The sequence below is a fragment of the Psittacula echo genome (assembly GCF_963264785.1).
Source record: "Psittacula echo genome assembly, chromosome: 3".
Classification (NCBI taxonomy): Eukaryota; Metazoa; Chordata; class Aves; order Psittaciformes; family Psittacidae; genus Psittacula; species Psittacula echo.
In genome coordinates, this window is record NC_137736.1 from 121,715,446 (window position 1) to 121,741,093 (window position 25,648).

Consider the following 25,648-nt stretch of genomic DNA (forward strand, 5'->3'; position numbering starts at 1 on the left):
ATTTTAAGGGGATTTCTGGAAGCCAAGTACCAAACTTCCTTTACCAAACAGCCTGTACCAAACTTCTGAGATTTTTTCCTTAATTTACTGGGCCTCCTTTTAACATCTCAATCTTACAACAGTTGTGTGTTTAAGATGTTTAAAAGTTCCATGAAAAATATCGTATTGAATTGGTATCTGCAAACGTTGTGTATAAAATATTAAGGACTTACTATGGCTTCAGGCTCAAGTGGATGCTCAGGTACAAAAGGATTTGTTCTTGGACTGGTAAATGTCAGGTTGTCCTGGGTTCAGCAGTAGCAGTCATTTTTTCTCCTTCTTAGTAGCTGGTGCAGTGCTGTGGTTTTGACTTTCGACCTGGGAACAGCGCTGATAACACCGATGTTTCTAGTTACTGCTCAAATGTTTAGCCTGACCAAGGACTTTGTGAGTCTCATGCTCTGCCAGGGAGGAGGGGAAGCCGGGAGGAAGCAGAGACAGGACACCTGACCCAAACTAGCCAAAGAGGTATTCCATACCACAGCACGTCATGCCCAGGATGTAACTGAGAGTTACCCGGAAAGGCTAGTACGCTGCTGGGTGGGGGCGAGGTATCGGTCAGTGAGGTGTTGTATTCTCTTCCCTTGTTATTTCCTTTATCATTATTATTATTAGTGGTAGCAGTAGTGGCTTGTGTTACACCTTAGTTATTAAACTGTTCTTATCTCAACCCATGGGAGCTGGTTCTCCTCCCCGTCTCTCCAGCCCTCCAGGAGCGGGGCGAAGAAAGGGAGTGGGGAAGTAGACTGCGTGGTTCTAATTTATGGCCTGGGCTTAAACCACGACACAGGTTTACTAAGTCACTTGGTGATGGTATTGAAGTTTCACAGTGGAAATATTTTACTAACATGTAGCAACTATTAAAACTTTGACCAGGGACTCTTCAGAAGTTCAAGGTATTGCTGGTGGGAGTCAGAAGTTTCCAGATTTCTGCAAATGGAATTAGCTGTATCAGTGACATAAATAATCAGGGGGTACAAAGACAGTGATTAATAGCTCTAGGCAATTATCCCTATGAGTGTGAACTTCTCTTCAGCAGCAGAACAGGTAAAATCTGCACAAGCAGGTTTCCAGCAGAGTGGGAGTAAAACTCTTCTGGATAAAACATCACAAGAAAGATACTCCAAGGTGTGAGCAGTTGCATGGGGATATTAGCTCCAAGGTATGTTTACCCTTTCTTTCACTTCCCTTGCAGAGCTGCCTCACCGTGAGCATTCCTCTTACACACCTTTTTGTGCCATACAGCTCACTGCCCTCAGCGCCCTCACTTGTTTCAGCAGCAGGCACCAACTGCTCATCTAGGGTAGAAAGTTATTTTGGATACAGAAAGCTGACCTTGCCTTGCTTCAGGGCCAGCCTATGGATTAGAGTGCATCTGTCAATAGTCACTTTAACTTCGTTCCCTTGATTTTACATCGATTTGGCAAGCTTGTTATGTGGCTTTCCATGGATTTTTTTCTGTTTCCTTGGGCTCATTTTAATAGAAAAAGTATCCAGCCTGCTGTATTTAGTCACAGTTATTACTTTAGTTACTAGTTATTCTATTAGTTGTTATCAATTTTAGCTATTAGGGTGATAACTGTTAGAATCAGAATTTGAAGGCAGAAAAGCAGTTTAATATGAAAACAGGTTACATAAAATGTTTATGTTCATTCAGTAATAAAACCTCCCCAGTTACATGAACTAATCTGGTTCATTCGACTATGTGACCACTAAAAGTGAGTAATCTTCATAAATGCCCTTTTCTTGTGACTTTTATTTTATATAATATATGCTACCAGTTCCATTACAGAACTGTTCATTGTCAGTTGAATCCTGAGGTTGGCAGTTGTGACAACATGCCCAGGGAATACTGCTGACATGCACAGCCCTTCAGAGAGTGGTTTTGTTTCTGCTCTGACAATGAAAACTGAGTTGCAGTGAAAGGCAAATATTCATAGAGCTAGGAGAACAGAAGGAGAGGGAAAGAGATGCATATTAACGAGGGGACTCGATAAAAGAATCCTAATAAAGAAACAGAGAAAAAGGACTGGAAAAGGAACAACTGCTTGTTTGATTTGCAAGAATGTAAAACCTAGTAACTAGTGGCAGAGGCCACTGTTCTCCAACTCAGGACAACACTTCAGGATGTTGTAAAACCAAGGGCCTGAGTGCTATCCTGGGCAGGATTATTGCTGTGAAAAAGCCCCTCTCTTGTTTCATTTATTTCAGAACAGTTAGGAACTTGTCACAAGTGACAAAGTCTGGTGAACATGTGACATTTTAGAAATCCTTAATTTCTCTTTATTTTTTCTTCTTTTCTGCTTGCTCTTACCTCATTTTAGGCCTAACTTCTAGCACAAGTGCACCAAAAAGCATGGAAGAAAAGAAGAAAGAGGAGAAACCAGAAGAGCAACTTGCAGACCCCGAATCAGCTGTCCCAGAATCCTTACTAGAGTTTCAGTAAGGAATTAAGATATTTAATTTTTTTTAAGATATTTAACTTTTCATTGATCTAGAATATGTGAATGGATAAAGCAGATAACAAAGACAACTTTTCCAGTTCAGAGCTTGAGCTGATTAACTATATTTTTCTTCCTTTCTTCCTCTCTCTTCTCTTTCCCTCTTGCTCTCTGTCTTCACCTCTATAATCTGTAACTTCTGTGTAATACTTGATTGAACAAACAGCATAATCATAGCATCATAGAATGGCTTGGGGTAGAAGGGACCTTAAAGATCATCCAGCTCCAACCCCCTGCCACAGGCAGGGACACCTTCCACTAGAGCAGGTTGCTCCAAGCCCCTGTGTCCAACCTGGCCTTGAACACTGCCAGGGATCATACAAGTGAATATCTGTCACATTCTGCTTTAGGAATTATCAAGTGTGTGGTATTTATCTAACTTCCATTCCTGCTTTTTCTTCTGTATATTGAAGCACGGGTTCTGTAGTGAGTTTGTTATTTTGCAATTCCAGTACAGATTACTGTTTCAGGGTTGATTAGGAACAACAACCCCATGAATTACTTTCCTTAGTAACATCTTATAGATGACTGACAAAACTGTCCTGGTAGTGGATTGTTGCTTCTGGATGTTTCAATCATCTAGATGGAACCTACTACACAAAGTTGAGAAAAATAGTATCATCAGCCTAACTGGTTAGTAGCTTTCACCTGAGAAATACCATAGAACTATAAAGAGGAAAGCTCCAATATGTAGCAGAGAAAATAGCAAATTCTACTCATATAATTTTTCTTACATTAACCAAGTGATGGATACAGACTTCCACTTCATGGAAAATATTAAAGTAGCAGAAATGAAGACCATAGCAGTATTCTAACTACAGAAATGGTTTAAAATGGCAGATCATTTAGGAGGTAACACTGTGCGGCCAAGGTGTCACCTCTGCCTAATGAATGACAGATTTTTGCTGTAGCTATATACCCATATCTCTGCTGTAGTCTCTCTAACTAATATCCTTGTACTTACTGGAAAACCTGAAGGATACTGTGGAACATATTGGCACTGAAAGATGCAAATCTAGTAACCTTCAATGACTGAGTGATCCAAACTTAGCCAGGAAAAAATGATCTTCTTCTAAAACAACTTAATACAATAGGGAGGGGCAAAAAACAAAACCCCAAAGCAAAACCTCAAGGAACAATAGCTGTTGAAACAGTAAAAGATACTGTGATAATTGTAGTATTTACTCTATTGTGCCATTTGGTGAATGAATTCTGGGATCAGAGGGAAAGGTTACAGAGAATTTTGCAAATAGACACCATTTGCAATCCAGTGTTTCTCATTCTAGAAGAGAGAACACAAAAAAAAAATGCTTATTTTACAGCTGTGGCAAAGAGGATGACAAGTAGTCTATGAACATTGTGAAAGCAGTGAGCTAGTTCTCTGACAAAAATGTATAAACATACTCAGAGGATACTACTCAGGCTGCCGTCCCTATTCCCTTAGTGCTTCTTAAAGGCTGAGAAGTTCTTAGTGTACAAATGCAGGTTATGAAGGTCAACAAGCCACGTTTCCAGAAGAATTGAATCCCATTGAATTCTCCAGTTTGGGATTCAGCTGAGCTGTGTCTGACTGAGTTGCCTCTGTAGCAGAGAAGTAAATATTTCTGGAGCACAAACCATCTTGTCCTGAAAGAGACCTGTGTGATAGGTCAGCTAAACTGCACCCAGAGAGAAGAAACCAGCTTAATCCTCTCTAGTGGTTATGAAGGAACAGAATAATCAGGGATTCTGTTTCTTATGAAGGTCTAGATGTATATGGGAAATAATTTCTTTATGTGTAGTAAGCAGACAGTGGTATCTACCCAGATGAGTTGCGATATGATACACAAACATTTCAGTTGTATTTACGTCTAACCTAGTTTAAATAACATTCCTCTCCTGTTTTTTGTAAGAATGTCTCTACTCTTTCTGTGCAGAATTGAGACAAAAGAAGAAGCAATTGATAAGGTTTTGCTTGCTTTGAAACAACTAGAAGAAAAGAACAAAGAATATTATGAAAGAGTAAGTAGCCATGCATCCTTCTCCCAATGCATTTTATATGTGGTATTTTAACACACAGATTCAATTTTATTCTTTTAAGCCTAATATTACGTTGACTAAAATTAGCCCTCATAGTGAATTTCTTGTAGTCAATGAAACTAGAGTTAGGAAGTGCTGAAAGTTAAAGTGTTATCTGAATTAAATGTGACACAAAGCATAAATGTCCTAAATATAATATGCAAAAAAAGGAGCTGCAGGAGTAGAGCATTGCAGAATAAGGCACAGGAGTAAGGTAAAGTGAGTTCAGTGAAGGTGTTCTCCAATCTAGATTTAGATTAGATATAAGGAAGAAGCTCTTCCTTGTGAGGGTGGTGAGGCTCTGGCACAGGGTGCCCAGAGAAGCTGTGGCTGCCCCATCCCTGGCAGTGTTCAATGCCAGGTTGAACGGGGCTTGGAGCAACCTGGTCTAGTGGAAGGTGTCCCTGCCTGTGGCAGGGGGTTGGAACTGGATGAGCTTTAAGGTCCTTCCCAACCCAAACTGTTCTGTGATTCTATGATACTATGAATGCATGTGAGATCCTCAGTAACTATTTAAGTATTTAATCTCACTCTGCAGCAAACACAGGTCAGCAACCCCCTTTCAGTAGATAACTGTGCTGCAATATCTTCAGATGTGCCTTTTTAAACAATACTGCAATATTTCAGCATACAAGGAATAAACAGTATTAACTTCATTTCTGTCAGTAGTATCAGCAGATCTAACCAAGTATTGAGACTTGCTGACCTTTGATTCACTTCTGAGGTAATGGAATTGCACAGGTTTCTATGAAAGCTTATTGGTTCTTGCAAACTTAGTTACAGTGAAAACTGAGCAAAAGAGAGTATCATGCAGTTGTCAAGGTGCAGGTTTTGGCACTGCTTGGTGAAGACTCACTTTTCTGTGGATTAAGACATTTTTGGGGTCCATTTTAGAACAAGGTTATGTGACTTTTGATGGCACCTGAGTGACACTTTAAAAAACTGTATATATGAACTGTATATAAAGAACTTTATATAAAGAACCATAATATGGCATCTGATGACTGAGACAGTGAACTTTGAAAGTAGATATATACAGTTACCTAATGAAATAAATAGCTGAAAAATCCTTAAATTGGATTATGTGATTGAACACTGTTGCAGGCTGCACCACTTCCTATAGCAGGAAAACTGTCTCTTTATCCTTCCCATGCTGATACGTGCCCTGTATCTGTTCAGATATCCATCTGTTTAGCTTTCCTTGGTGTTACTTTCTGTCTTGAAGAATGGACAGTGTTTCATTTGTGGCGTTAACTATCAGTGGAAGTATCATTTGGCTCTTCTGTCTGCAGATATCTGAAGTCTCTTATGGTTCTTTCCCAAGTTTGCTGCTAGTTCATGGTCTCACAAGGACTCCTTCATATTTTAGGCTGTGCAAGGTACTTCAGGGCATACTTGAAGTACTATTTGCTTAATTTACCTATGTTTTGACAGTTTTTTGAGCTCCATTCTTTATTTCCTTAGTGTTACTGTGTGGTTTAGATTTAATCAATCTAGAGGTGATGAATGCTTTGAGACTCTGTACTGAACAGCCACTGTTACAGTTATGGTATCCTTTGAAAGCAAACATATTTGAAATTACTGACCATGTAACTTGAGTGTCACTTGAGAGGGCCATGGTAAGGGGTTATAATCACAGTTGTGGAATCAGTCAGTATAATTAATTTCAGCTCTTTACAAGACTCTCTACTATGGGTATATGAAAGTGACCTGACTGATGACATTTCTACATGAAGTTGGTACATTCTCATCAAGAATGAACGTGAAGTAAATAACTCCTACAAATAAATGCCGTTATTAAACTGACCCACAGGAGGCCTACAAGGGTACCAGAAAGAATCTATGACTACTGATGTTCTGCACCAAGTCCAGCAGTCATTTGTCTCTCATTTCCTTGTAATAGTCTTGAAGTTACTGAGGAAAATTTTGAGACTTGCACACTCTCCCTTCTGCTCCATCCTTTTTGAATATAGGATCATAGAATAGTTAGGATTGGAAAGGACCTTGAGATCATCCAGTTCCAACCTCCCTGCCATGGGCAGGGACAACTTGCACTGGACCATGTCACCCAAGACTCCATCCAATCTGGCCTTGAACACTGTCAGGGATAGAGCATTTACCACTTCTCTGGGCAACCCATTCCAGTGCCTTACCATCCTCACAGTAAAGAACTTCTTTCTTATATCTAACTTAAACTTCCCCTGTTTAAGTTTGAACCCATCACCCCTTGTACTATCACTACCTTCCCTTAATAAAGAGTCCCTCCCCAGCATCCTTGTAGGACCAAGATGAAGAGATGTTTAGCAGAGTGGTTTTGCAGTGCATCCTGGCACTGGGTCAGATTTTACTTTTCTTCACTACTTACGCTTGTCACTTTGAAAACTAATTTGAAACTGGTTTTATACATACTTTTTCTTCTGTTATTTCATAGTATGAGCTGCTGAAGAAGGAACTGCAGGCACGCAGCAGGCGCTTACTGGACCAAATAGAGGAAGAGCAGAAAGAACGAGATAAGAAGGAGGTTGTAACTAGGGATGATGTGGAGAAGTCGCTGATAGCAACATGGCAGTATGTTAAGGACAAAGAACAACTTCTGGAAGGTGTGCTGTGAGTTGTGGAAGTTCTAGTTGACACCCTTGGGATTTAGTACTTCTTTTTGTATTTTAAATCAAGATTCAACTTCCTTGTTGAAGCATAAAGCTTTTTGCCCCCAAATTAAGCTGTCTTAATGTCGTATGAGACTGTAGAGGGTTTATAAGTAAGTCTGTGCCTTCCAAGTGATGTAGACCACTGTGCAAGTGCAGTGGCAAGTCATGAAAACCCAATGGCTCCAATGGAAGATTATGATGGCAGCAAAAATTACCAGTTTTGATTGTTTGGAGCCCTGGCTACCATCCCTGTGATTCTCTGTGGGACATGCATGTGCGTTTGATTACATTTCAGTGAGAACTGTTGGCTGTCCTTGGCAGAAGAAGATCAAGCTGTTTTCAGCAATGATGGTGGCCCTTGACACTGCATGAGGCCATCATGTTGTAATGTATTGTGGGGTAGGAGAAGCACTCCTCTTTCTCCAATCCCACTGAAAGTGCCTTTATTAAAGATTTTGATGAAGTAAGATTTATGAACTATCAGTTCAAGAAGTTGGTAATGAACCTGCCTTCTGTTATTCTGATTTTCATAGATCTGCACTCCCAAATTGAAGAAATCAACCAAAAAATCTCAGTAAAGCAGAATGAGAAAGATGATTGCTTGGAGTACAAAAATGTAGGAAGTAAAATAGAAGCTAAGAAAATTATGAGTCTGGAAAAAGACATTAAGGAAGTCAAAGATGTTTTCCACAGAGCTACAGGTCAGTTTACAGCTGTAAACTTTTTTGGTCAGTTACCAGCTGTAAAGATTTGCTTTACAGCTGGTGTAAAGCAAGTCTTAGAGGCTTTTTGTATATTACTTGTCCGAATTAATTAAATTATATATCTAATTTGAGGTCATATTCTGGTAATTTCTATGAAGCTTTCCAAGACAGTGTACCTGTGGTGGGCTGCATAATTATGTAAAATGGAAAGCCTTTTCTTTCCCTTTTCCTTTTCCCTTTTTTTCCTTTTCCCTTTTTTTCCTTTCCCTTTTTTCCTTTTCCTTTTTTTTCCTTTCCCTTTTTTTCCTTTCCCTTTTTTTCCTTTCCCTTCTTTGCCTCTCCCTTCTTTGCCTCTCCCTTCTTTGCCTCTCCCTTCTTTGCCTCTCCCTTCTTTGCCTCTCCCTTCTTTGCCTCTCCCTTCTTTGCCTCTCCCTTCTTTGCCTCTCCCTTCTTTGCCTCTCCCTTCTTTGCCTCTCCCTTCTTTGCCTCTCCCTTCTTTTCTTTTCCTTTCCCCTTCCATTTCTTCCCTTGTCTCTCTTGTTTTTCTCCTTTTAATCTATTTCTCTCTTGTTTTTCTCCTTTTAATCTATTTCTCTCTTGTTTTTCTCCTTTTAATCTATTTCTCTCTTTCTTTCTCCCTCTCTCCTTTTCTCTGTGAAAGTCCCTTTATTAAAGAAACAAAGTCACAGGAATTATGAACACTTCAGGAAACTGATCAGTTTGTTTCCTGACAACTTCCTTGTCAAATACAGGCAGCCCATTTCTAAAAACTGTTCCTGTGAAGGACAGCAGGTTTCTAAATATAAGTTACATCTATTGAGGTCACCTACACATAGAACTCCCTCAGCAGTCATGCTTGAAAACGTTGACTCTGCTGCTGTTGCTTCTTACCATGCTCCAAGCACTTCACATGTGGAAAACTCTTTTGATGGGAAAGTGCTATGAGCTCATTCTTGGAAGTCTTTTCAGCTGAGCACGGTTGAATTGCAGGACTAGAGGGAGCTGTTGTGCCAGTGGTCTGAGCTTTGTATAGTCCCACGCATGAGGCCCTGCAAAACTGCCACTATAGACATAATACAAATACTGGGAACCGTTTCAATACTGACACAACAGTGGAATGAATTTGAGAGCTTACGTATTCTGCTGCTGAGTGCTTCACAAAGGTTTCTTTACTACTGCACTATTTAAAACCTTTTAAATATGTTTGCTGTTACATATCCCATGCTTCCAACACGACAAGGGTGTCCTGGTTTTAATCCTTTATGTCCCTCTCAGTATGCATAGCCATGGCCAAGCAGCTGGTAGTAACAGGCAGTGACACTGCTCTAAGGGTCTCTGTATATTCTGTGCCAACCATTGCCAGGCATCAAGTACTGTGGATAAGAGCCAGATATTTTTTTGCCTTTTGAAACATATCTGATCCCAGTTAAGACCTGCGCTGTGCTTTCTACAGCATCAGATAGCTTGTCAGATATCCATGTCTGTATTCAGGAGAGGTTGATATTTTTCATTATGTGTTTTCCATGCTCTGAATCAATCTAAAACTTAGCTATACAGCTGCTGAGCTACGAAATGAAAAAAAAAAAAAAAAGGGCTTTTATATAGAATGCCAGAATGAGCCAATAGGAACATTCTGTCTGACCTCCTGCATGTCACAGGGTTCAATTTGTGGTCGAATGGAAGTGTATTTATAGAAAGACTGTTACAGAGGTACATATAGCAGTTGCCTAGTTAACATACTACAGAATGATGCTGTCAGTACTGGATGTTAGCAGTCTATTTTACTCAGCTTCATAAAATCTAACATACAAAGTGGCTGGGGAGTACAGTCTTCCAGCCTATCAAAAAGAAAACAAACCCAAACCCAAAGAGAAATAAATCTAAGAAGCTGATGCAGCAGCAAACTGGGCTTGTTCACTCCCTGAATGTGTAACAGGCTTATGGAATAAAATAAGCATAAGTGAAGAGGTTTCTGTCTCTGTAGAGCTTGATGTTGGCACAGTTCATGTGGTCTGGAGATGACAGTTTAAACAAAATTGCTGCAGGGAAGAAGAAACAAAAGAGTGCCCTACACTCATGTGAGGTGTGGGGAGAACAGTGTTGCTGTGAGAGTCAGGGCAAATAGCCTCCTTAGAAACAGTAAGTATATGTGAAGAGTTCCTCCTTTTCTGCATTCTCCCAGCACAGCTCAGGTTGTTTAGCTGTGTGAAAGAATGAAAAGATGAATTAATAATAGTCTGTAAGTACTTCCATTCCATTCTGCTAAGTCTAGATGGTAGGTTGATTAAGGCAGACCAGCTTTTACTGTGTTAAATTAAGAGCTAATGCACCTTCCATATTTGACAGCCTTTGACTCCACAGTGGGTCCATGACCATTGACAGCCAGATCTGCAATAGGCCGTCTGCAACACAAGTACAGAGCTAGGCTGAATTTCAAGCCTCTGGAACAAGTATGAAGTGCTTTCTTTCAAAGAAAATTACTACAATCTCATTCACTCCTTCAAAAGGAGAAAACCTCAAGCAGCAGGGGGCTGTTTTGCATAGCCCAAAAACAACCAAAGGGAAGGATGAAATAATCAAATAGCAAGTGACTAGAGCTGGAAGCTAAACAAATTCAGCCTGGTGAATGGAAGCTGTGGGGAGACCTGATAGCAGCCTTCCAGTATCTGAAGGGGGCCTATGAGGATGGTGGAGAGGGACTCTTCGTCAGGAACTGTAGCAATAGGACAAGGGATGATGGGTTCAAACTTAAACCAGAGGAAGTTCAGGTTAGATACAAGGTAGAACTTCTTTACTGTGAGGGTGGTGAGGTGCTGGAATGGGTTGCCCGGAGAACCTGTGGCAGCCTCATCACTGGCAGTGTTCAAGGCCAAGTTGGACACAGCCTTGGGTGACATGGTCTAGGATGAGGCGTCCCTGCCCATGGCAGGCGGTTGGAACTAGATGACCTTAAGGTCCTTTGCAACCCAAACCATTCTATGACTCTATGTGATGCTGGCTGATAAATTACAGTTTATCTATTAAATGTCAATTATCTAGTTGTTGTCAGGAGAAATGGATGTCAAATAATGATTTCTGATTTCCTTCTTTTGTTTGTTTTGAAGACTATTACAGAAATGCTTTGAAAGCAATGAAAGAAGAAAATACCAGACTGGTTTTGAAGCACATGGACTTAGTTAAGGAACAGGCCCCTGAGGTATTCCTTCTGCCTTTTTACAAGTGCTAACTGTATCATAGTTATGATTCATGTACTCTGCATTAATAATCATTTTCACTTGAATTAAGACTTGGAACTTTTCTGATAACTTGAGAGTACAGCAAATGTACATTTTCTTACCAGACATGACATTGGTTATTGTTATACACACATGTACTTTTGGGTTTACATCAGACTAAAAATGAATAGATGTGAGGGCATTTTCCAAGCAAGGTATGGGAAACTGGGAAACCATGCACTGACTTCACTTGTTCAAAAGCAGGTCACTTTTGATGTGACTTCAAACAACAATTAACACATTAAGAGATTGCCTGCATTGAAATATACATCAATTTGAAAAGTACTTTTAAACTTACTTACTTTAAAACATCTAAAATGCCAAAATAGTGCAGTCTGCAGTAAAATTTAGGTTTATTGATACATACGTATATGTGTATATATATGTGTATATATATATATATATATATATATGGTCATGTCTGCCAGCTGATTTGCAAAGTATTTATAGTGAGGTCTTCTTACACTCACAAAATGCAAAGTGTACTTCAACACAAATCATTGCTTGGGACCATTAGATATTTAAATTCCCTGAGTTCAGTGCTGGTATCTCACAATCATGTGAGAATATAATCCAAAGGACTGTGTTCATGGTGATCTACAGGTGATTTCCTCCCCCCAGTTGTTCCTTTCCACTTACTAACATCAGTAGCTGTAGCCTTGGCTCATGAGCATGGACCTCTGCATGTTTTAAGTCACTTGTCATGGATCAGTTCTGATTCATTTGTGATTTTGCCTGAGTTTTTTAATAGCTAAAGCTTTGATTTCCTGAAAACAGGAATATTTGGGCAGTAATGGGAACATAGCAGAAATTGTTAGGTAAAAAGAGAATGCCTTATTTTAATATGGGAAATTAAAATCTTGGTAAATTACTTGACATATAAACTGCACTAGTCAGGATGATGGAGAAGAAACATATGGCCCTGGGGACTAAATCCCCTTGTGATCCCTCAGGGGATGCTACAGGCTGTTGTGTGGATGTTTCTTAGTTGTTTCCTACTAAAGAGCAGAAGGTTCTGTATAGTCTGCAGCACTGTTAAGGTCCTGCTTTCAGATGAGATCTCAAATTGTGTTTCCTCAGAACGCTGTGAGATACTTAGACAAAGACAGCTGCAGAGAAATTGAAGAGAATGAGTGGCTAAAAGAAGAGGTAAGAGCATCACTTATGTACAGTTGATCACAGTAGTTCAATTTTGAAGCACTGTAGCCTACAGTCATAACTTCCAGTGATGAGCCTCTGAAGACTTCCGAAGAAAAAGAAGAGCAATTCTCCTGTAATTACTCTGCAGTCTTGAGCAGCAAACAATGTATGCAGTGAATAAAGGTAAAGATGAACATCTGTGTTCACCAATGAAAGAACCGTTTTCCTGCCCAAGCAGTTAGGTATTTGTATCTACAGAGATGGGAATACTCTGTAGTGTGAAGTCCCAACCATCTAAGTATTTGAAGAGTGTACATTTGAATTGCATTAAGGTTCTGCTGATGCTCTATTGAAACAAGAAAGCTGGAGAGGGAATTTTTACAAGAGCCTATAGGGACAGGACAAAGAGGAATGGCTTTAACCTGCCAGAGGGGAGGTTTTCATTGGACATCCAGATGCTTTTCCCTGTGAGGGTGCTGAGGCGCTGGCACAGGGTGCCCAGAGAAGCTGTGGCTGCCCCATCCCTCGCAGTGTTCAAGGCCAGGTTGGACACAGGGGCTTGGAGCAACCAGCTCTAGTGGAGCAACCAGCTCTAGTGGAGCAACCAGCTCTACTGGAGCAAGCTGCTCTAGTGGAATGTGTCCCGGCCCATGGCAGGGGCCTGGAACTAGGTGGCCTTTAAGGGTTTTCTCTCCAAGCTCTGATGTGAAAGCAAGAAGGAAAAATTCAGAGCTTCTGTCTATCAGACCTATGTGGCTATATGAGAAGGTTTTGCTCTCAGGGTTGCAAAGCCCAAATGTGTGGCTCTGATTGACAGAGTTGTGCCAGTAAAGGGCTCTAATAAAGGTGTGAAAGAACCAGAGAGGCCTTCCCTTGCCTGAAAATGTGTCACTGTTTCTCAACCTGATATAGCAAAGTATGTGCTATTGATAGTCACTGTGAAATCTTTCCACGATGGGTATAGCCTTTCTAAGATGATCCTATTATTTTTGCTTTCATTGTCAAAAGGTTAAGCTGTACCAAAAGGAAGTGAGTGATTTGAAAGCCTCAATTCAGCTCCTGGAAGAAGAAAATATCGCTCTAGTGGCAAAACTGGTTGATAGCAGACTTGAGTATCTAGGAGTACCCAGGTAAAAAGAAGCCTTGACAGACTCAGAAGTGATTAATCTTTTTAAAAGATAATGCTGCTTTCAGCCTTTAAAGCTATTTGGGTTCTCCTACAGCAAAGCCAAGGTAGTTTTCTAGTTGAGGAGAAGCAGGATTTGACTGGGTATGTGTGAGACTTGTTTCTCTGAAGAATGACAGTGCCATTGTAAACTCAATACCAAAATTCAGGGAAGAAACTGGGTTCTTCAATAATTTCTTAAGACCTAACGACACTTTCTTTTAGTGGGGATACCACTGGGGCTTAGAAATAGTTTCTTTCTGTTGTAATTGTCTCGGACCAAGTGCTGAGTAATAGATTTTCCCTTTTCTGTTGGCAAAATATTTAAGGATATGAAGATTAATATACAAATAAATGGTGTTTCGCAATCTCAAATGGAATAGATGACCTGGTACTGAGTAAGGAAGAGGCTTTAGGACAGGTCTACCTGTAGAGGTGTCTGTAGTATTAGTTTATTCGTATTGAAATTATCTTGTTCCCTAGAGAAAGATTAATTTAACCCCAGAATACCAACATGAATGGTATCAAAAGCACAGTGTAACAATGGGAATGATCCATCTCCATTTTCCAGGCCCAGCCCAGTGATTTCAGCCATATTGCAGAGAAAGGTTCCAAGTCTTAAGAAGTGACCATTTTTCTCTCCTCTTCAAATTTTGGACTGCTTTTAAGTGAGAGCTGCCAGCTGTGGTTTGAATCTTGGACTGACTGGAGACTATAACATTTGTTTTCTGTTAGTCTCATGGACATAGTTGAACTGAAGCACTAAGAATAAGAAAGAGCAGCTTTTCAGCCACTAAGCTACCTGGCTGCCTCCAGTGCATTTTTAAACCATTGCGCTATTTTGCCTTTGTGGTTAAGCAGCAAATGGCTTTGAGAAAGGGTGTCCTCCCCCTAAAACATAGCACAGCACAATTCAGAAAGCCAATTCAGGCCTTTAATGTGAGTTTTTCTTTATCTTTTAATTCCATAGGCATCTTGCAGCTGGCTTGCCAGATGAGTTTCTGAAGGATGGAATGAAAGCAGTAGAGTATAGCGAGTATGCAGGTGAGGCACATGTAGGTTTTAAGAACTGATAAGTTACTGAACATTTATATGCTTTTTATTTCTTTATTATGAAACTGATGTTTGACGAGATGAACACTTGATTTCCCACTTAACTGCAGCCACCACAGCAATGATAGACTGTAGTTTGTGTTAAGACAAAGCCACAATCTACCTGGAATACAGTCTTAAAATTGAAATTGGTGATTAAATTGTAGAATCTAGACCTGGCCTGGAATGTGGGTAGAGGACTGTCCACCTTTTATGAAGATGTGATTCATATCTTAATCATAGAATCACCAAATCACAGGTTAGAAGGGACCTCAAGAGTCATCTGGTCCACCCTTTCTAGGCAAAGCATGACCCAGACTAGATGTCCCAGCACCATGTCCAGCCAAACCTTAGAAGTGTCCAATATTGGGGAATCCACCCCTTCCCCAGGGAGATTATTCCAATAGCTGATCATTCTTACTGGGATAAATTTTCCCCTTGTGTCCAGTCAGAATCTCCCCAGGAGTAAGTTGTCCCCATCACCCCTAGTCTTTTCCATGTAACTCCTTGTAAAAAGGGAGCCTCTGTCTTTTCAGCCACTCTTTACATACTGGAACATGCTGAAAAGGTCTCCCCTGAATCTTCTTTTCTTCAGGCTGAACTCTCCAGCTCTCTCAGCCTTTCCTCATACAGCTTCCCGGTCCTTGGAACATATTTGTGGCCCTTCCCTGGACCCTCTCCAGTCTATTCTTTACTGATCCATGTCACCGTAACTTCATTGTATCTTGTCCCCGAGAGGTTACTCTTGAACTCCTTTCATTTGCACTGTACATGCACTTTACATTCATTCTGACACTGAGATACACTGGAGTTAAATGATAAATGAATCCCTAGGAACAGCAGATGAAGCTACACAGAGCTCAGCCTGAACTGAACATCCTGGTAAGCAGTACTCAATTTGGGCCAAATCTCCACTTATTCTAGTAGGTATGCCCTAAAGAAGGATGTACCATTAGGCAAGAAGGACCATATGAATGTGCTTCTCTGTTTAGGGCATTTTCTATGGATTCCTTAGTATCACATGTTTTATTTTACATCTCTGTGTGAGTAGAAGAAAGAGGGGGGAACAAAAGACAAAATTAAATCAAAGAGGTAAGCTGCAAAAACTGAAGCCATACACTTACGGATACACGAACAAGTCTGTTGAAGTTCTGACCAGTTCCAGCCATAGGTGGACCTTTCTGGAACTATCAGGCACCAGCAAACATGTTGACTAAGGCTTTTGAATTGGATATATGTTTATTTTGAGCAGTTCAGTTCTATTACCTTTGCTAGACCTTTACAGTAGTTACTGGGAGAAGAAGGTTTTGTTCCAATAACCTAGAAGCAAGTCCTTGTCCCAGGCAAACTCCACATTTGGCTTGGCTTGCCAATTAGAAGTCTTCCCAAGCTGTTCTTTGCATTGCACTGGCCAAACCACATTAAAGATTGCAAGCAATGCTTATACCAAGTACTAATTCTGGTCTTCATAAAGCTTAACAATTCCATACACATCATTATTCTTCTCTTTAAACAGCAGAGGCAGGTAGGGATGAAAGCCTTGGAAGTGCCACAGACTCCTGTCAGAAAACAAAAGCCTTTCCAAAGATTCAGCCTACATCAGACACTGAGGAGCCCCAAGAGAGTGAGGAGGAGATACCGGAACAGTCACTCACTCCAACCCTGGGCAGCCTCTTTTATGAAGACGAAAAAGATCTCCAGGTATGAATTCAAGTAATTGGGTCTCTCACTGTTTCAGCACAGAGCATGAGTTACTGCCAGGAGGGTTCTGTTCCCACTGGTGTCATGGCAGGAAAATCTCCCATCTCTTTTACCAAGTGTGCAATCCAGATGTGTAACCATAAGCACATGGTGCTATTTGAGGTGGTAAGGACACTCCTTTTCCTTCATATGCTGGGCCAGAAGAGCATGGGTTCTGTCATACCAGCCAGCATCACATGGATGGTTTGGATACCTTAGGGCATTTCTGGTACCAGAGACACACTGTTTTGGTGTCTTAGGAATCAGCATACATGAGTGTCAGGCTGAAATTCCCCCTAGAAAGAATTCTGGATGTCACCATTTGTGGATTGCACAGACTCATTCACTTCATTCATGGTCCTTCAGAATTTATGTTGCATAGTAGCATTAAAGGGTCAACAAGGAATGTATTACTTAAACAGAAAACCAGGATGAAGGTGTTCCTGGGTGCAAAATACAAGGGGTTGAGAAAATAAAAAGGTACAGATTATATGTAAATAGGCAGAGAGATCTTCCTTCAAAAGAAGTGGTGGCACCTGCCTTGGGAGATCCTTGATCCCAGGCTGCAAAACGATGCTTCCTGGGTGCCTTTGATTCTATACTCAAGTTGTGAATCAGAGTCCTAGACTGGTTTGGGTTGGAAGGGACATTATAGCTCATCCAGTTCCAACCCCTTGCCACAGGCAGGGACACCTTCCACTAGGCCAGGTTGCTCCAAGCCCCGTCCAACCTGGCCTTGAAGTGAAATGAAAGCTTGAATACATTTCTAAATAAACTAAGTACTCTCAGAAAATACATTGCTCTACATCATAGATTTCTACCGCAGATTAAAGCAGATGCTACAGACATGGTGCAGACTGCAGGGCTTGCTGTGTGAAGATACTTCTCCAGGTTTCTTTACCCTTGAATATTCTATTCAAACTTACTCAGTGATGAGTTTGGGGGATTTTAAAGAAAAACAGAAAACCCACAACTCTTTTCCTAGAAATTTGCCATTAGTTTGATTAATACCCTGCAACATGTGTTCAGAGAAATGACCCTGTTGCCTTGATCAGGGACTAACTTAAGGAGTGGGTCTGTCCTGAAAAGTCATACAGAGAAATTAACAACATTTAACCAAAACAGATCTCCCCACATGCTTGTTTCCTTGCTGGTGTCACCCTGAGAGATGAACACTTGCTTTACTTCCTTCTCCCTGCTCTTAGCACTGCAGAGCCCACCCCACAGGAAGGCTGTAGGTGCTGCTGACAGTCATTCCCAGTAATGAAGGTATAATTGCAGACAGTGGAAGTGCATTAGCAAGTATTAAGAACCCATTCCTTAAATAGAGGTGATTCAACAGTTGCACTGTAGCGTTCCTCCTTCCTGCTCCCTGGCTTTGGCCATATGGTGCTGCTCCTGCCCTTAGGGAACCCATAGTGCACATTGGCCTTCCCTGTAGCTGATTCACTCACTAACCCAGCATCAAAACTTCCCTTTTCTTCTCCTCCTGAATTGCTTTTTTGTTGGGTTAGTCAACCAAAGTGAGTCAGAGGTTTGGAGAAGACCAGCTCCTACACAGATGTGGTGGAAGCACGCGGCTGGACTTGGAGCTCTCTCTTTTGGCAGCAGTGGGCTGTTGGATTAGTTTAATTCTTCTTACAGACCTGAACTTGAGACAGAATATGCTTTGCAGAGAAAGCGATATAGGTGAAAACACACAGGAGAAGAGGAGGGTATTAGGGCTGCAGCCTCCTAAAATGAGCTGGCTGGTAAACCAAACCTGTTAACACAAACATTACCCAACATACAACACCAGGGCAGCATCTTTATCATTGCTTTATAAAGGAAAATTACTGGCTTTTTTTGAAGAAAGCTGCTTTTCTATGTAATTGCACAAGAATAATATTCTTTCTTCCTAAGGAACACTTAAAACTGCCTCCTCTGGAGACAAAGCTGATGTGTGTGATTGGAAAAGCTATGCCTATTCATAAACAAGCAGAAGAAATGCCAAGCAGGAGGAGCACAGAAGATGGCATGGCTCATAAATCAGACAGGCACATCACAGCTCGGATGATCAGGGCGTTATCTAAAGAAAAGGTTGGTTGAGAACAGACAAGCTGTGCTGTTAACCTGGGACTGTAACATTCTCAGTTCATTAAATATTTGCTCTGTTCTTCAAGCAGTGTGTGGCATGGGGCTTTGTGAGAACTCTTTTTGAGTGCCTGAATCATGATTTACACATTTAAGTTTAAAGCAAGGTATGTCTGCATAAAGATGGACATGGAGAGGGTGCTTTCCTTACCAAAGAGAGAGCTCTTGTGCATTTTATGGGCTTCTCAGTTATACAATCACAGAACAGTTTGGGTTGGAAGAGACCTTAAAGCTCACCCAGTTCCAACCCCTGCTACAGGCAGGGACACATTCCACTAGAGCAGGTTGCTCCAAGCCCCATCCAACCTGTCCTTGAACACTGCCAGGGATGGAGCAGCCACAGCTTCTCTGGGCACCCTGTGTCAGTGTCTCACCACAGTAAAGAATTTCTCCCTAATGTCTAATAGGAAATGTTCCTAATTTTCTTAACATCTTCTTTGGAAATGTCTGATGAGTCCATGTAGCTGCATAAACAAAGGATTCAAGTTAATACTTAGTTTAAGTGGTCCCCACTTACAGTCTGTCAAATGTGGAATGCCTGCTGGATAAGACCCTGAATGGGTAAATGCAGGCTGTCTTAAAATGTACAACTGTTGCAAAATACTTCATACTCTGATAAAGCCAAACTTAGTGTATCCAAGTATAATTCAACTATTGTTAGCAATTAAGTGTTTGAATGCCTTTTATCTGTCTCCATAACCCCCTACTTAAATACATAGAAATAACAACAAAATTAATTGAAAAATATTAAATAAGCAGCATAAAAATCATCAAAGTCTTAAATAATTTCAAAATTGGCCAAATATGCTGTCTAAGGCTGCCTTTGGTTTGTGGCTGGTCTCTATGAAAACACAGTACTTGCAGCACTGTGTGCAGTACTGGTGTCCTTAACATAAGAAGGACATGGAGCTGCTGGAGCAGAGGAGGCCATGAGGATAAGCAGGGGCTAGAGCACCTCCTGTATGAAGACAGGCTGAGAAAGTTGGGCTGTTCAGCCTGGAGAAGAGAAGGCTGCGAGGAGACCTCAGAGCAGCCTTCCAGTATCTGAAAGGGGCTACAAGGATCCTGGAGAAGGACTCTTCATCAGGGACTGTAGTGGTAGGACAAGGGGTGATGGGTTTCAACTTAAACAGGGGAAGTTAAGGTTTAGATATAAGAAGTTCTTTACTGTGAGGGTGGTGAGGCACTGGAACAGGCTGCCCAGAGAAGTGGTAAATGCTCCATCCCTGGCAGTGTTCAAGGCCAGGTTGGACAGAGCCTTGGGCGACATGGTCTAGTGAGAGGCATTCCTGCCCATGGCAGGGGATTGGAACTGAATGATCTTAAGGTCTTCTCCAACCTAAACCATTCTGTGATTCTATGATCTCAGTCCATTGATTTGGTGGGGTTTTTCCACTCTCACTGCACATCCTGGACACCCTGCAGGCACACACAATGAAGTGTGCCCTGTGTCCCTCAGGCACAGGCAGCCTTCTGACCTGTGCATTTCCCACTTACAAACTTGTGAAAGCATTGAGTAACCTGACTTAAACCCTTGATGGATCAACCAGCTGTTAGGGATCAAGCTTTTGAAAAACTTCAACATTTTAAACAACCTGTATCTATCCCCTGTCTCAGTGTATCCTGTAATTCAGCACAAACCTTTCTGGTTTCTGAAGCAAGCTCATGCCCAGCAGGCATCTCCATGAGACACTGACTCCAGCTGCTCAGACACCAGGCTCACAACCAGACAGGTAAAGGAGGGAGCCTTAACCTCAGACTGAATTTCTCATTGCCATGTAGTAAACAGTTAAATGAGTTTGGACAAGTGCCTGCTATAACCCAGCTGAGTTACTGCCAAGCCTGAGATGATATTAGGGCTCGAGTGGCCAGAGAATGGGGATCCCTGTGTGCAAGTGGGTCATGTTTTAAGCCAACAGACACCTCCCATCAGCCACACTGGCTTCCTTGAAGTGCAAGCCCCAGGAAATGGCTTCCTTGAAAGAGAGATTAGTTCTGCTCAGTGACTAGTTCAGTTTTTGGTTTAGTTGCAGAATTAGAATATGGCTTATGCTGAACAGTTTTTCAGTCAAAGAAAGGCCTGTCCTCCTCTCCCCCACTCCCCAAAAGGCAGTAGGGAGATTTAGATTAGATATAAGGAAGTTCTTCCCTGTGAGGGGGTGAGGCACTGGACCATTCCATGATCCCCTGCAGCTCCTACCTCCATGACCAGACCATAAAGTGATGTGATATAATTGCTTGACCCTACAAGGAAGTTACTTACAGGGTTCAAACGAGTGCTGTGCTGGGGTAAGCAGGAACCTGGCTCACTTGAGGGGGTGCAGCCTTGTAGGATACACCACCCCACCATGCTTTGTAGGCATTTGATGGGTTGATTTTCTCAGTTCCAGCACATGGACTTCAGTTCTGTTACAACAGCTTTTACTACCACACATATACAACATGGGTGATGTTCATATTTCCTTAACTTTAAATTAAAGATATTTCATAACATGGGATTTAAGGGTGACTCCTGTAGGTTTTGTTCTAACTGCAGTAGTGAGCCCTGACTCCCATTGTTCAAACAGCAGGTGAAAGCATGGGCTGTACTGCCACAAAGTGTACTGCCATCAGCCTCTGCTTTAGATGTTGCTCATTTCTGAGAGCTTTTGCCAGTAACAAATTCATCAAATCCAGATGTCTCAGTGGCTGAAGACCCAGCTTTCCCCATATGAAAGATTTACACTGGCCTTCATGCTGATCCTGTAGGAATCAAGGGGATTTGGGACACTTCACTAAGCATGTTTTGCTATAGGCTGTTCCCTCTGGCTCATGCAACTGCCTGCGGTTTATACCCAAATTAGTGTGTCTCACATTTCTTTTTAACTCCCTCTCACCTACCCAGACCTTTACGGGAAAAGGCTGAACAGCAACTGGAAGAAGTGAAGGTACAAGTTTATGTTGTCCTGCCCATAGGCATTACAGGCATAAGGAAAGAGATGGGTCCTACATACACTAGAAAATGTAAATCACAGAATCTCAGGCTGGTTTGGGTTGGAAGGGACCTTAAAGCTCATCCAGTTCCAATGCCCTGCTACAGGCAGGGACACCTTCCACAAGACCAGGTTGCTCCAAGTCTGGCCTTGAACACTGCCAGGGATGGGGCAGCCACAGCTTCTCTGGGCACCCTGTGCCAGCGCCTCAGCACCCTCACAGGGAAGAGCTTCTGCCTAAGAGTTCATCTCAATCTCCCCTCTGGCAGATTAAAACCATTCCCCCTTGTCCTGTCTCTACAGGCCAGAAGCCCCTTTCCAGGTTTCTTGTAGCCCCTTTAGGCACTGGGAGCTGCTCTAAGGTCTCCCCTTAAGGAGCCTTCTCTTGTCCAGGCTGAACAACGCTGGTTACTTTTGATCTGGTTGTTGAGAGTTTTGCAGCCTCCACCATAGCCAGGTTATACAACAAGGCAAATGTTCCACAGGTTCAGACCTGCATATTTTGGGAAATGAGGGTAGGAGACTTGTTCTGCAGCATTTGTTCTTGTTTGGCTGCTTTTTGAGAGAGAAGTTATTAAACACTCTGCTCCTGTGGGCTGAAAGGAGTTTGCCAGAATAAGGTCAAGGCAGAAGGTAATGAACTGTAAAGTTACACTGCAGTGACAAGCAAGGAACAGGGAATCTGATGGTGTTAGTGCCTCAAACCACTGATGTTTTGTAACTCGATGTTCCTCTGAAAAAGACTTGCCCTTGGAGTTTAAGTGGACTGTAAAAGCATGGATGTTTCTCTGTAATACAACACTTCAGAGCTCGTGTTTGGTAGATTACCCCAAACATGGTGTTGTTTTAGGACATGACAACAAGATTCCAACAACCGTTCCCATATGATCCACTTCAAGGCCAGGTTGGACTGGGCTTGGAGCAACCTGCTCTAGTGGAAGGTGTCCCTGCCTGTGACAGGGGATTGGAACTGGATGAGCTTTAAGGTCCTTTCCAACCCAAACCATTCTATGATTCTTTATGGTCCACCACCCATCTCCAATGAGCCATGGAAAACTGGGACTTGACATGATGCTGGATCTTTTCCTCACTTTTAGTGATTAAAGTGCAACAAGAGGCTATAAAAGCCAATAAACATGTATATAAACATGTATATAAAAGCCAATAAAAATGTAAAGCAATATCAAATAATGCTTTTCTAGAAAAACAGGACTTGAGCAATTGCTGTAGCTGCTGGGAGAAAGTTGAGCAGTTACCTCCAAGATCCACACTGTGAAAACAAACCCAAGACCCAGGTCTCCTTCCACACTGCAGCTGCCGGATACCCAGAGCCACGTGGCTCCATCCAACAGCTTTTCAGCACCGTTATCAGCTCTCACACAGGACTTGTAAGGGAGCCAGCTGGTTGTTCTAAGGCTTTTGATCTTTGTCTCAGGAAGTGTCCTCAGCAGATAAGCAAGAATAGAAACAAGAAACATGTTTTACTCAACTCATCGACTGATTCGGACTCAATGATCTTAAAGGTCTTTTCCAATCTAGTTGATTCTATGACTTGTTATCTTGAGCAAGACATCTCCCAAGACATCCCACAGGTGAGATGGATGTGGCATTTACTCAGCCTTCAGATACAACAGGGTGCCAAGTGGGTGTCATTAATGTTGCACCTTCAGGGAAACCTGCTGTATATTCTCTCCTCCCTCATTCTGATCTGGCCAGATCAGAGCCTGTTCCTGTTTGAACATGGAAACTCATAGATATTTCTTGGTGGGCAAATTCAGCATGAGATATCAAGACTTTCTGCTCTCTCTGCCTCAGCACAAGCGAGCTGCAAAGATCAAGACAAAAGGTTGCCAACAGGCCGAGGAGGAAGCTCTTGTATGGTTTACACACGCTCCCATTGATGCTTTGTCTTCTGCATTTGGCACATTACTTCACTACCCCTCACATTATCTTGTTAATCTTCCACCTCCATCAGCATTTACTCTCGATGAAGGGCTCTTCAGCAGTCACGAGAGGCTGAACCCACCAGCTGACAGCCCATAAAGTGAGGCAAAGACACCTTTTAATGTTTCCTGAGGTACAGTTCTGTTTGTGACTTTGGAACAAAGAACAGAAGCAGCAAATGAATTGAGATTTGCCTTCGGATGAAGATTATACACTTGGGCCTTTAGAATACCCAGGAAGTTACCCGGCTGCTCAGGTTCTTCTGGCAAGAGTAATTCTCTCAGGAGGTAAATCCAGTTGTTTTATTTATACAGTTCTTTGATTAGCTATTGTGATACGCTAGTTTCCATCACAAAGCTCTAAGAGGAACCATGTTCCTCTAACAAAGCACTCCATCCTCCACTCCATGTAAAAAGCAGGCAGCTTTCCCAACCAGAGTTTGCTCTTCTACATTAAGTAGTGTATAAACTCAGTTTTGAGGAGAACCAGGTTTTCATAAGCCCCCTGATTCAAGATGGCCACTAACACAAAAGAAACCAGTCTAGGAGCTATGCTTTTTAAACTGAGCTACAGCTGAGTGCTGATCCAGCACTACTGAAAGCAAACATGTTGATGAGGAACAAAGTAAATGGGATTGGGAATTTTCCTCAGGAAAATTCTAAAGCAGTTTGTCTCTGAAGAGTAAACCAAGAGCAAGGTTTATTGGCAAAGCTTCACCTGCACAGCAACTATGTATAGAACACAGAGCAGCTGTGTGCAAGCAGTGATGGGCCATGGATGGAGATCCATCATCCCTGTGGAAGTGCTTTGGGCTGTTGAGGGCTTTTGGCACACACATGATTTGTGACCTCGGGGCCACAGCCCCACAAAAGCAGGGCCAAGGGCTCAAAACCACCCAAGAACTAAACAAGCAGATCTGTCCTCAGCCAATCACCTCAAGGCAGAGGTTGAAACTGCTGCGTGGAGAGCATCACGGACCAAAAGGTGACAAAGTTGGCATCTGTTTTTATCATGAGCTGTCACACCAGGCTGTGGAGGAGCAGGAGGAAGGTCTAACCTTCTGGGTTGTGGACCCTAACAGGACACAGAGACACCTTTTCTCCATCTGACTCCCAAATCAGACAATTCCCATTTTTGACATTCTGAGTGCAAGCCAAAACTGAAAGGACGCTGTGCTCTGGTGGGACAGTCCCACAGCAACAGCCTCAGCTGCGGGAAGCAAAAGAGTCCTGTCACCTGTGTATGAAACGCCCCAGTCTGGGTATGTGCATCACGGGATGTTCAAAGAATTGGACAGTGGGATTGAGCGCGCCCTCAGCAAGTTTGCCGATGACACCAAGCTGTGTGGTTCGGTTGATACGCCGGAGGGAAGGGATGCCATCCAGAGGGACCTCGACACGCTTGTGAGGTGGGCTGATGCCAACCTGATGAAGTTTAACCATGCCAAGTGCAAGGTCCTACACCTGGGTTGCAGCAATCCCAGGCACAGCTACAGGTTGGGCAGAGAAGAGATTCAGAGCAGCCCTGGGGAGAAGGACTTGGGGGTGTTGGTCGATGAGAAAATGAACATGAGCCGGCTGCAGTGTGCGCTCGCAGCCCAGAAAGCAACCGTATCCTGGGCTGCATCAAAAGGAACGTGACCAGCAGGTCGAAGGAGGTGATCCTGCCCCTCTACTCTGCTCTCGGGAGACCTCACTTGGAGTATTGTGTGCAGTTCTGGTGTCCTCAACATAAAAAGGACATGGAACTGTTGGAACAAGTCCAGAGGAGGGCCATGAGGATGATCAGGGGACTGGAGCACCTCCCATATGGAGACAGGCTCAGAAAGTTGGGTCTGTTCAGCCTGGAGAAGAGAAGGGAAGTTTAGATTGGATATAAGGATAAAATTCTTTACTGTTAGGGTGTGAGGCACTGGAATGGGTTGCCCAGGGAGGCTGTGAATGCTCCATCCTTGGCGGTTTTCAAGGCCAGGTTGGATGAAGCCTTGAGTGACATGGTTTAGTGTGAGGTGTCCCTGCCCATGGCAGGTGGCTGGAACCAGACGATCTTAAGGTCCTTCCCAACCCTATTCTGTCCTTTCCAACCATTCTGTGATTCTATGTCCTTATGTACATCCTTCAGGACAAGCCTCAGGCAGCTGAGAAAAGTCCCCATTCTGTCACATCTCCCTGTGACAATAACTAGTGTCTCACTGCCTATGATGGCCTTGGCAAACCATCTGAAGCTTCTCCAGGATC

General features: G+C 42.4%; 1 protein-coding gene across 1 annotated transcript; it reads left to right on the top strand.

Annotated features, from left to right (window-relative positions):
* Window positions 1-2,395: 2,395 nt before the first annotated feature.
* On the top strand, window positions 2,396-18,450 carry CCDC83 (coiled-coil domain containing 83; the record flags this gene model as incomplete). Its single annotated transcript, XM_080613578.1, has 10 exons — window positions 2,396-2,481; window positions 4,457-4,541; window positions 7,030-7,198; window positions 7,780-7,947; window positions 11,055-11,146; window positions 12,306-12,374; window positions 13,374-13,495; window positions 14,501-14,574; window positions 16,139-16,323; window positions 18,265-18,450. The coding sequence occupies 10 exons, from the start codon at window positions 2,396-2,398 to the stop codon at window positions 18,448-18,450; spliced, it is 1,236 nt and encodes a 411-aa protein (XP_080469704.1).
* Between the last annotated feature and the right edge of the window lie 7,198 nt (window positions 18,451-25,648).